The sequence below is a fragment of the Macaca thibetana genome, chromosome 10 (assembly GCF_024542745.1).
Source record: "Macaca thibetana thibetana isolate TM-01 chromosome 10, ASM2454274v1, whole genome shotgun sequence".
Taxonomy (NCBI): domain Eukaryota; kingdom Metazoa; phylum Chordata; class Mammalia; order Primates; family Cercopithecidae; genus Macaca; species Macaca thibetana.
The window spans coordinates 5,327,962-5,339,082 of NC_065587.1; the positions used below are offsets into that span (position 1 = coordinate 5,327,962).

The following is an 11,121-nucleotide window of genomic DNA, read 5'->3' on the forward strand; positions in this document are numbered from 1 at the left end:
TCACCGTCTGCAGCCCCACAGCTCTCGGAGAGCAGGGGTGGTGCCACTTGTGTCCTTACATACAGGGCTCCGGGGGCCTCACAGCTGCACACAGGGGCCAGGCAGTCTCTCAAAGCCCCTTCCCAAACCGTACCAGATTAAACCTGCTGAAACTCAAAGACACTCCTTCCCAAAAGAAACAAAAGGCCCACAGGACATCCAGCTGTTTTTATCGAACTGTGCAATTAGGAGGCTTTTTGAAACCCTTCCACTTACAAACTTCTCTGTGGAAAAGGATCAGCGGCGCAGTGAGCCACTCCTGCCCGCAAGTCCTGGGGTGTTCATTCAGTCACACACGCACAGGGAGAAATTGTTCGCAAACCGTAGACAGAAAAGAACAGTGAGAGAGAATGCAGAGACTCGCGGGCCGGGGAGAGTTTTACCACGCCTTCTCTCAGGCCCTCAGCTTCCTCATCTATACAATCAGGGGTCTCTGAGCCTCCTTCCTTTTCTAACAGGGGTCTCCGATGTCCCACCCGCCCACCACCCAGGGCCCCTCTGGCTTTTCCCTCCAGCTGGCAGCCACCCGGCCGCTGCTGCTTGCTGGAATGCCCTCTTCCCACGCTCCCCTTGCATCAAGCTCCATCTCTTCTAAGGAGCCACCAGGGAGACCCCAGGGGCTGAGAAGGCTCCTGGTGCCAACACTGAGCTCTGCGCCTCCCCACACCGTCTCCAACCCCAGGAGGTGCCCAGGCCGTGCCCAGCACCGCCTGAACAATCAGAGCTCCACGGGGCTCTGCTGCAGCGAGTCCAGAAAGCTCTGTAGAGCTCAGCTCCCCGCCTCCCCTCCCCCTCCAGCCCCTTTCAACCCCCTTCCTGGAATCCCCCGGTGAGCACTGATCGGGACAAGTGACCCCTTTGACTAACAAAGGCGGTCACCAGAGGTTAAAAGGAACTCAACTAAACCAGGGATTAAGACTCAGGATTCCGAGGGTGGTCTGGGGCACTCCCCTGGACCGGGGCCCCCGGAGAAACAAAGACGCCATGAGTGCTGGGCCTGGCTAGTGGCCCTGAGAAGCCATGGGTCAGCAGAGAGGTCACAGGTCATGGCTCTGCCACCCAGCAGCTGCTCTGATCACAGCACCTCGTGGTGGTCCCCCCAGGGACCAGGCCTTGAGGGTTAGCAGGGAGAAAAGCGCAGGCTGGGTGGGCACTGTCCCGGAACTGTCAGTCCCAGGATTGAGGCCTAAGGTCTGGGCCATCGATCAGATCTGCTATTGGAAACTCCATCCCCCTTGCCACTGGTGGAAGTGACCTGTCCTCAGTCCCCGCTGAGCACCGCCCGGCAGAACCACTGCCTTGGGTCCTCTGTCCCAGAAGGGAGGCAGCGAGGAGGTGGCCAGGTCCGCAGCCCCTCGATCCTCCCAGCTATGGCCCCCAAAACCTCCAGGTTGCTCCCCGGCTTTCTCGTGTCTTCCTCTCCAGCCCCTATCCCAGGACTGCCAGTGTCTCCTGGGGAAATGACTGCTTCCCACCCAACAGGCTCAATTTTCACATCCGAAAGCTGGGTACAACAGCCCCTACCTGGGGGAGGAGGCGGGAAGCAGTGAGGAAAGATACCCGAGGGAGCTTCCAGCGCCAAGTGCAAGGCGCCCTGGGCTCGGTAACCCCCAGCCAGAGGCCCCCAGCCCAGCCAGCGCCCCTGAACCCCCAGGGCCCGGGGTGGGGCCCCCGGAGACGGCTGGATTTGTCAGGATTGGGGTAGAAGCGTGTGTTTGAGAGGTGGTGGAATCCGGTTTTGAAACAAGTCCCCAGGCCGGGGAGGAGATGAGGGCCGGAGCTGGCCGTGGGGGAGGGGAGGTTGTCGCCGGGGCCTCGGCGGTGACTGTCCGGGGGCGCCACGCAGGGCAGCGTACGGACTCCGAGTCCCCGTGGTTCCGAAACTCGCAGGGAGCGCGAGGCCGAGGGGGTGGGGACCCTAAGTGGGGTCGGCGGACCCGGGACGCCCCTACCTCCGGCCGCCAGCAGCGCGAGGCCGCCGAGCAGCAGCAGCGGAAGCGGGACCCGGCGCGACGGCGCGGCGCGCTCCATGGGCGGCGGGCGGCGGGCGGCGGGCGGCGGGCGGCGGCGGACAAAGGCGCGGGCGCGGTCCTGGGGCAGCGGCGCGGGCTCCACGCTCCGGCCGAGCCTCGGCAGCCAACGCTGGGCCAGGGCCGCGCCGTTCAATTATCCCGCCCGGGAGGAGGGCGCGGCGGAGGCGGGGCCGCGGGTCGCCTGGTCCTCCCTCCCCGGCGCCCCCTGCCGCGGCCCTCCGGGACCCTCCCTCCCCGCAACCCGGCTGCGAGGGGCGCGCGCCCACGACTGGGGGCGAGGGCCTGGACCCCAGACTTCCCCGGATGGGGCACAGAGGGGGAGCCTTCGGGCCGAATGCCCCCATCCCTATCCCCCAACTCTCCGTGAAACCTGATCCCCTCCTCCCCCCACCCCCTCTCGATGGGCGGGCTCAGGACCAAAGGTTAGCCCCTGCCGACTCTGCGCGTAGGAGCGGGGACCTGGGCCTGAAGTAGAGACCCGGCTGCTGGGGGGACAGGGGTGGGCCCTACCGCCAAGCCCGCACCCTCGGCCCGGAGGCTGCAGGTCGGTGAACCCAGGCGTGTCCCGGGGTGGGACCCGGCTCTGCCCTCAGAGACAGGGACAGTTGGGCCAGGCCAACAGACAACCAAAATCCCAACGTGTGCTGGGCTCACCCGGGACACCAGAGCCTGAGGGAGAGACCTGGGAAGTCACCGAGGCTGCAGGGGGAGGCAGCTTTGGCGCTGGGCCTGCGGGAGCTGCTTCTTGTGGAATTCATGGCTGAGGGGGTTACTGAGGGTGAATTAGTCTTTGGAACCACAAGTAGATTTATTTTCCAAAGAAGAAAAATAAAATGGTGCAGGTGAAGATGCGGAGGAACGGGATGAGACGCATAGGAATGCCACCGAGCTCGAAGCGGTGTTCCTGTGAGTTCACGATGGACCCCCTTGAGCCACCAACGCCCCTCCCAGCCTTACACTCAGCAGAAACGCACACAATGTGTGCTCCAAAAGACAGAAAGACCTGTAGGAGAACGCCCATAGCCGCGCATTCATCATTCTTCCAATTGGGAAGCCCAACGTCATCAAAACAGATGAATATCGTGGAGTATTCGGGGTTAGGAGTACGACAAACTGAACAGGAATGAATGATCCACACCTCACATAACGGGTAAATCTCACAGACATAAGTCAGAGTAATAGAGTCTGCCACAAAGGAACACTCTCTGCATGATTCAATTTACATAAAAGGCAAGAACAGGCCGGTGGTGGTGGCTCACACCTGTAATCCCAGCACTTGGGGAGGATGAAGTGGGGGATTGCCTGAGATCAGGAGTTGGAAACCAGCCTGGCCAACATGGTGAAACCCTGTCTCTACTAAAAAATAATAATAATAATAATACAAAAAAATTAGCCACGCATGGTGGTGCACACCTGTAGTCCCAGCTACTCGGGAAGCTGAGGCAGGAGAATCGCTTGAACCTAGGAGATGGAGGTTGCAATGAGCCAAGATCTCACCACTGCACTCCAGCCTGGGCGACAGAGTGAGACTCCGTCTCAAAAAAAAAAAAAAAAAAAAAAAAAAAAGGCAAGAACAAGTCAGAGGTCAGGAGAGTGAGGAGAGTGGTGATCCTGGAGTGGGAGCATGCTGGCCTTTCAGAGGCTGGTTAGGTTCAGCTTTTGCACTCTGGGTATTGGTTACAAGGTTGGGCTCAGTTTGTGAGAATGTATTGAGCTGTTCATTTATGGCATGTGCCCTTTTCTGAATACATGGTTTTTTGTTTTTGTTTTTGTTTTTGTTTTGAGATGGTGTTTTGCTCTTGTTGCCCAGGCTGGAGTGCAGTGGCAAGATCTCAGCCCACTGCAACTTCCACCTCCCGGGTTCAAGTGATTCTCCTGCCTCAGCCTCCCAAGTAGCTGGGACTACAGGCGTGCACCACCACGCCCAGCTAATTTTGTATTTTAGTAGAGACGGGGTTTCTCCATGTTGGTCAGGCTGGTCTTGAACTCCCAGCCTCAGGCGATCCACCCGTCTTGTCCTCCCAAAGTGCTGGGATTACAGGCGTGAGTCACCGTGCCCGGCCACATGTTAAATTTTAAAATGAAAATCAAAAGGACAAGAACTCATCTCCCCACAGGGCGTCTTACAAGTCTGAAGTTTGCAGAGAGCCCAGGAAAGCTTACCAAGGGGACTGGCATGCTCACTGCCTCTGAGGTTAAGGAGGCCCCCCAGGAAGAGGTGACATGCGACTGGCCAGTGAAAGGTGAGCAGGGGTGGAAGGGTTTCCTTGGTGGTGCCAGCTTTCCTGATGTCTCTGCAAAGGTTTGGAGGCACCAGAGATCCTGGTTCGTTTTGACTTTGGATGGTGTGGGGTGTGGAAACACAGCACATCAGCAGATGGCCCAAAGGAGGCATTTCTGAGTTGGAACAGGTTGGGCACTCATTACTACTTTAGTATTAACTTAATTTGCTTAAGCCTTCAGAGACTAGGGATGCCCTGTAAGGAGTCTAGATGACTAAGAGAAGGTGGTGGAGGGGGAAGGGGGAGCCAGGGGACCTGGGGGATCCAGAAAGAAGAGTGGTAGAAACAGGCAGAGAGGTAGGAGGAAACCAGGAGAAGGCAATATCCAAGAAGGAATCAAAAAGTGATTCTGGGCCGGGCGCAGTGGCTCACGCCTGTAATCCCAACACTCTGGAGGCTGAGGTGGGCGGATCACTTGAGGTCAGGAGTTCAAGACCAGCCTGGCCAATATGATGAAACCCCATCTCCACTAAAAATACAAAAATTAGCTGGGCGTGGTGGTGCGTGCCTGTAGTCCCAGCTACTCAGGAGACTGAGGCAGGAGAGTTGCTTGAACCCTGAAGGCGGGGGTTGCAGTGAGCCAAGATTGCACCACTACACTCCAGCCTGGGTGACACAGTGAGTCTCCACCTCAAAAAAAAAAAAAAAAAGTGATTCTGGCTGGGACCACCCAGTGTGGCCCAGTGCTCAGTGAAGCCAGGACTGAGAAGTCCCAATGAGGTTGGAGCAGGTGGCCCCTGGTGATGTGATGACTGGGGCCCTTTCTGGGGATGGGGAAGGAGCGGCTGTGTTGTGGGTGGCCGAGAAGGGAGTGGGGATGAGGAAACAGTGACTCTCCTTCATTCAGCTAGGCACTGACACTGCCCCTAGGCAGGCAGAGGGACTGCTGGGAGGAGGAGGGCTGAGCCAAGCCTGCAATAGCTGGAGAGGGAGGCTGGAGCCAGGAGAGAGGACATGGAAACCTGTCCTCCCCAAGCCTTTCCCGAAGCTTCGAGAGTTTACTCCTGTTCTGAGGCGTGCCCCCAACCTTTTTTTTTTTTTTTTTTTTTTTTTGAGGCGAGTCTCACACTGTCACCCAGGCTAGAGTGCAATGGTGCGATCTCAGCTCACTGCAACCTCTGTCTGCCGGGTTCACACAATTCTCCTGCCTCAGCCTCCAGAGTAGCCGGGATTACAGGCACACACCATCACACCCAGCTAATTTTTCGTACTTTTAGTAGAGACGGGGTTTCACTGTGTTGGTTAAACTAGTCTCGAACTCCTGACCTTGTGATCTGCCCACCTCAGCCTCCCAAAGTGCTAGGATTACAGGCGTGAGCCACAGCGCCCGGCCAAGGAGCCCCCTTTTTAGGCGCTCACTCTGGTCCTCGTCCCAGGCCTGTCCTCCATGGCCTCTCCACATCCTCTTGTCCCTGTGGCTGGTGACTTTGAAAGTCAGGCACTGGGTGTCAGGAAAGTAGGCACCACCACGGACCCCTCTCCCCCAGGACCAGCTAGAGGTCCTGACAGCCTGGGACAGGCTCTGAGGCCGGACCACCTGGGTCCCAATCCAAGCTCGCTACTCTCTGGCTCTGTGGCATTGAGCATTTGACTTCTTGGTATCTTGTTTCCTCACCTGTCACGTGGGGCAAGGATTAGGACTTTGCACGGTCGTGAGAATTGAAGGAGATGCTGATTGCCATCACATGAGCCCCACAGAGAAAACTCGGTAATTCAATCCCTGTCAGCTGCTGTGCTGGTGGTGCTGGTGATGTGCCCTCAGGACCAGAGCAGGGGAGCACCAGTCCTGACCCCCTCCTCATTCACTGTCTGGCTCTGGGCAAGTCCCTTTCTGGGCCTCAGTTTCCCTATCTGCAAAATGCAGGAGGCGGACCAGGCTGCTTCTAAGCATGCTTCAGACCCCAGAATCCAGGCTGACTCTTGGCCCCCTTCTCCAGTTCTCAGCACATCCAGCTTCCAGAGGCCCACTGGAAGATCACAGGCCCGAGATTCTTGCAGTCCAGGTGAGCTACACCCAGGTGTTGGGAGAAGAATCTATCATGGGCACGGGCGTTCCTGCACATTCGTGCTGAGTATGCCCCAAATGCAAAGCCCTGGTCGCTCCGTACCCGTGTCTCAGGGTCGTGTTTGCAACGAGCAACCTCAAAGGAGGAGGTACCATCTCCCTCTGGACAAGTTTGCCGTAAAAGCAGTAAATTCCCCAAACTCAGTGTTCTGCTGTGTAATGCAGCCCATCGTGTGTGCAGGCATCCATCATCCATGATGGGCCCTTGGCCTCGCCCACCCCACACTGACCCTAGGCCTTGGAAGACACAGGGAACTTGTGTGAACTCCATGCTGAAACTCCAGCTATTATTTTACTTCAACTATTAAAGTCCCTGTCTCTGACCCAGGAGTCTCAGAACTGGAGGTTGGCAGCACCTCTCTTTGAATGGAGGTCATCTGACTCCCTCTGTATCTCGGGTTCTGTTTTTCACTAAACATTACAGCATTGTAACATTTCCCTGTCTCATTAGAAATCTCCATTACATATCCAGTGAGTGGATATGTTTAAAAGTCACATACACATTTACTTAACCACTCACTCTCCTATTAGGGGACATTTTGGTCATTTAAACTTTGCAGGGTTAGAAAGTATGCTGCCGTGAAACCTGTGTGCTCCAGGTTCTGCTGTACCTCTGTGGCTCCTAGCAGGGACGGCCTAGAAGAGTAAGTGCTGCACCAAGAAACTGACAAATTCACAATCCAGAGAGAGACATAGCAGCTGTGAGTCTGTCCACTTCCAGCCAGCATTGTGTCACTTCATTGTTTAATCTGAGCTATTTCCACAGGGAAAAGAAAGCCTTATCTTCTTTCAAAGTATGTTTTTAATCATCAGAGAGGTTGAACCCTTCTCATATGCTTATTAGCCGTTTCTATTTCTCTCTTGATGGCTCCCTTTGTAACTTTTACTCGTTTATTTTTGTAATAGAATTATTTAGAACAGTGAAAATCTAGGAAAAAAACAGAGTTCAACAAAATAGCCCATTTATGGTATGTACAGTTGGATTCAACCCTATTGATATTTCATGATTCAGTGGGATATTTGTGCCATTGTTGAAAAGACAGAATAGGATACACAAATAGAAATATGGTATTTTTGAACTAATATTATGTGAAAAAATAGAAAACCAAATTGAGTGTGAGTGTGCAGTGAGGACTACATAAAAGCTGTATTCATGTGGCTAAAGACTAAAGGAAACTAAAAGAAAGTGGATGGTGTGTTTGACTAGTGAAAAATTTTTGTTGTTGATTTTTGTTTCAGGAAACAATTGAGTCAGGGAGGAATAATTGTGCCAAAAACCTAGAGACATATATAGTCACTGCACTTCAATCTGACACTGAGTTTCTTGGCAACCAAAGCAAAATTCAAATCATGATCAAATTATGATTATACTGCTCTTGTTTCCTGACCAAAGACAGTCCACCATTAGGAGAGACATGGTTGTTTCTGGCATTAAATTATCATCATTTTTCTCCTGAGTCTTTTTTTTTTTTTTGAAATGGAGTTTCGCTCTTGCCTAGTAGGCTGGAGTGCGATGGTGCAATCTCAGCTCACCACAGCCGCCACCTTCTAGGTTCAAGCAATTCTCCTGCCTCAGCCTCCTGAGTAGCTGGGATTACAGATGTGCGCCACCAAGCCTGGCTAATTTTTGTATTTTTAGTAGAAATGGGGTTTCACCATGTTGGCCAGGCTGGTCTTGAACTCCTGATCTCGGGTTATCCACCCGCCTCGGCCTCCTAAAGTGCTGGAATTACAGGCGTGAGCCAGCTTGCCCGGCTCTCCTGAGTCTTTAAGTAAGAGTCAAGAGACTTGATGAGCAGCAAATTTGCTTGTAGTTTGCAAAAAATGAAACTGGTCTTTGGAAAAGTTCCATTAGGGGATTTAGGGGCGAGGGAGGCCCCCCCACCCTTTGATCCCTGGGTCCTGGGCAAGATGACACACACCCCAAGGAATCTGCTCCAAGCAGGAAGTCATTCGTTATGTCCTGCTGTGACAGTCCAGCTTTTTTCCATCCCAGAGAAGCAGAACAACAGGTCACTCTCCCCTGATAACAAATAGCCCTCCGAATGTTTGAAAGATCATTATTGGCACGCGTGGACTGTTTTTCCCTGAGTCAGGATACAGACAGCTTTGACGCTTCCCAACCTCTGGAGCACAAGCCTCCATCGGTTTTTGCACATGGTGCTGCTGCTGCTACGCCCCGTCTGCTCCCTCTCTTGGCTTTTAGAGAAGAGCAGCTGCCCTGGTCTCTGCTCACCCCTCCGGGCGCACCTCAGCCTCACGTCTCTTGCACACGTGCAGCAGCCCCCGGCCTTTGCAGGGCTCCTAGAGCACCCAAGCTCCAACCTCCCTTCCTTGCCTCTTTGCTCACCCAGGCTCCTTCCTGTCCTTCAAGTCTCAGCCAAGATGCCGCCTCTGCAGAGAGCCTTTCCTGCCCATCATCCTGAACAAGTCCCTGCGCCTTGGTGCCCTACACCCAACCCCCTCTTTATGACACATACCCCCTTCGCATTCCTTTATTTCTTTGCTAATGTATCGATTTTCTTCCTCTGCCCATTAGTCTTTGGGCTCCCTGAGGGCAGGGACAGTGCCAGCCCCGTTTGCTGCTATGCCCTGGGTTACTGAGCGCATCTTTGATGCCCAGTACATTTTTGTTGGTGCATGAATGGAGAGGGCAATGCCTGGCAGCTGGCAATGCCATGTGTTTTGAGTCAGAGCCATGTGTGACAAGACAGCCACTGCTGAGATAGGCATTCTCTCCATATTACAGCAGGGGAGACTGGCTTAGAGAGGTGGCAGAGTCCCTGTACCCAGTGTGGCTTTCCAGATACACCTGTAATCCCAGCACTTTGGGAGGCTGAGGTGGGTGGATCACTTGAGGTCAGGAGTTTGACACCAGCCTGGACAATATAGTGAAACCCTGTGTCTACTAAAAATGCAAAAATATTAGCTGAGCATGGTTGCACATGCCTATAATCCCAGCTACTCAGGAGGCTGAGGTGGGAGGATCACTTGAACCCAAGAGGCGGAGGCTGCGGTGAGCTGAGATCATGCCACTGCACTCCAGCTTGGGCAACAGAGTGAGACTCTGTCTCAAAACAATAAAAAAAGCTTTTTGGAGGAGGGACCCGACACTGGCACTGTCACAGTCTACGGGATGAGTAGGAGTTAAACAGATTCAGGAGTAGGAGAAGTGGCCTCAGGGAGGGTGACGAACATCCCAGATAAGGCAGCAGCCTGTGTACAGGTCTAGAGGAAGGATGTTGGGTTAAGTAGAGGTGTAGTTCAGCAGAGGTTGGGGATGAGGGTGATGAGAGGAGGGGCTGAAAGGTGGGTGGGGCTGCCACAGGAAGGGTGGACAGTAGGGAGTGGTCCCATCCCAAAGGCTTCAAAGAGGGTTAAGAATTTAGGCCGGGTGCTGGGGTTCACACCACTTTGGGAGGCCAAGGCGGGCAGAACACGAGGTCAGGAGTTCAAGACCAGCCTGACCAACATGGTGAAACCCTGTCTGTATTAAAAATACAAAAAATTAATTTGGAGTGTTGGCACATGCCTGTATTCCCAGTTACTCGGGAGGCTGAGGCAGGAGAATCACTTGCACCAGAGAGGCGGAGGTTGCAGTGAGCCAAGATCACACCATTGCACTCCAGCCTGGATGACAGAGCGAGACTCCATCTCAAAAAAAAACGAAAGAAAAGAAATTTGGCAGAAGCCAGCTGCCCTCTCAGCTCCTGCTGGAGGCCCGTCTTGCACTTCTATCTAAGGATGTTAATTTCCATGTGTTGTACGCCCTAGCGTGTGCCAGGCCTTCGGTCTCATTTCACTTACACAGTCAGCCGTGAGAGACGCATGCTCTCCTGTCTCACAACAAGGGAGGCAGGATCATAAAGGAACCGGCCAACTTCATGGGGACACATGGCAGGGACAGGATGCAACCCAGGCATGCCTGGGACCTGAGCCATTTCTCACCACCACACCGTGCCCACACAGCACACTGCCAAATGATTGCTTAGTGTTAGGAGCTGAACTATGTCCCCCGCAAATTCATCTGTTAGAATCCTAACCCTAGTCCTTCAGCATGTGCCTGTATTTGGAGGCAGGGTCTCTGCAGAGGTATATGAGCGGGCCTTCCCTAGTCCAATAGGAAGAGGATTATAAGAAAAGGGGGTGAGGACACAGACACACACACACACACACACACACACACACAGAGTAGACCATGTTATAATTTATTAGGAAATTAAGGTTTGTACTGCATGTTGCTGTGTGATTTCTATGTGAAGGGGCAACAGATTAAGGAGGTTATCTACACACTGTAGATGTTATCCCCCCTCAAGAGACTGCTCAGTTAGATTTCTTCCTAGGGCTTGTCTGAATAAATGCGGGCTATTTTTAACCCTTGGGACAGGACTATCTGGGTTGAAGTTTTGGTTCAAGATTTAGGTAGCTTTCTTGGGAGAAATAGGACTACTAGAGGGAAAGATGAACTCAGAGGTTGTGTAAATATGAAGCAGGCACCTATCCTGGAAAGTATATTTTTGGCCGGAAGGGGTGTGAGGTATTTAGATATTACCAGGGACTGGTGGAACAATGGCAATTGGTCCCTTAAATAATATAAAGATATATACATTTTTTCTTTTGGAGTCAGGGAGTGCCGCTTGTTCCCATTACCCAACAGGATTTGGAGGAGAGTTGCTCCGAAAAGCAGACTATTATAGAATCA

General features: G+C 53.5%; 1 protein-coding gene across 2 annotated transcripts in view; it reads right to left on the minus strand.

The window, feature by feature from the left end:
• Window positions 1-2,242, minus strand: part of FBLN1 (fibulin 1) — a 97,916-nt gene extending 95,674 nt beyond the window's left edge. The window contains exon 1 of one of the 2 annotated variants that reach the window (XM_050805852.1): window positions 1,992-2,242. In XM_050805852.1, coding sequence (XP_050661809.1) covers window positions 1,992-2,070 — 79 coding nt within the window. In that variant the 5' untranslated portion in view covers window positions 2,071-2,242. The remainder of the gene's footprint in view (window positions 1-1,991) is intronic. The other variant, XM_050805853.1, reaches the window with a different exon arrangement.
• Window positions 2,243-11,121: the final 8,879 nt, after the last annotated feature.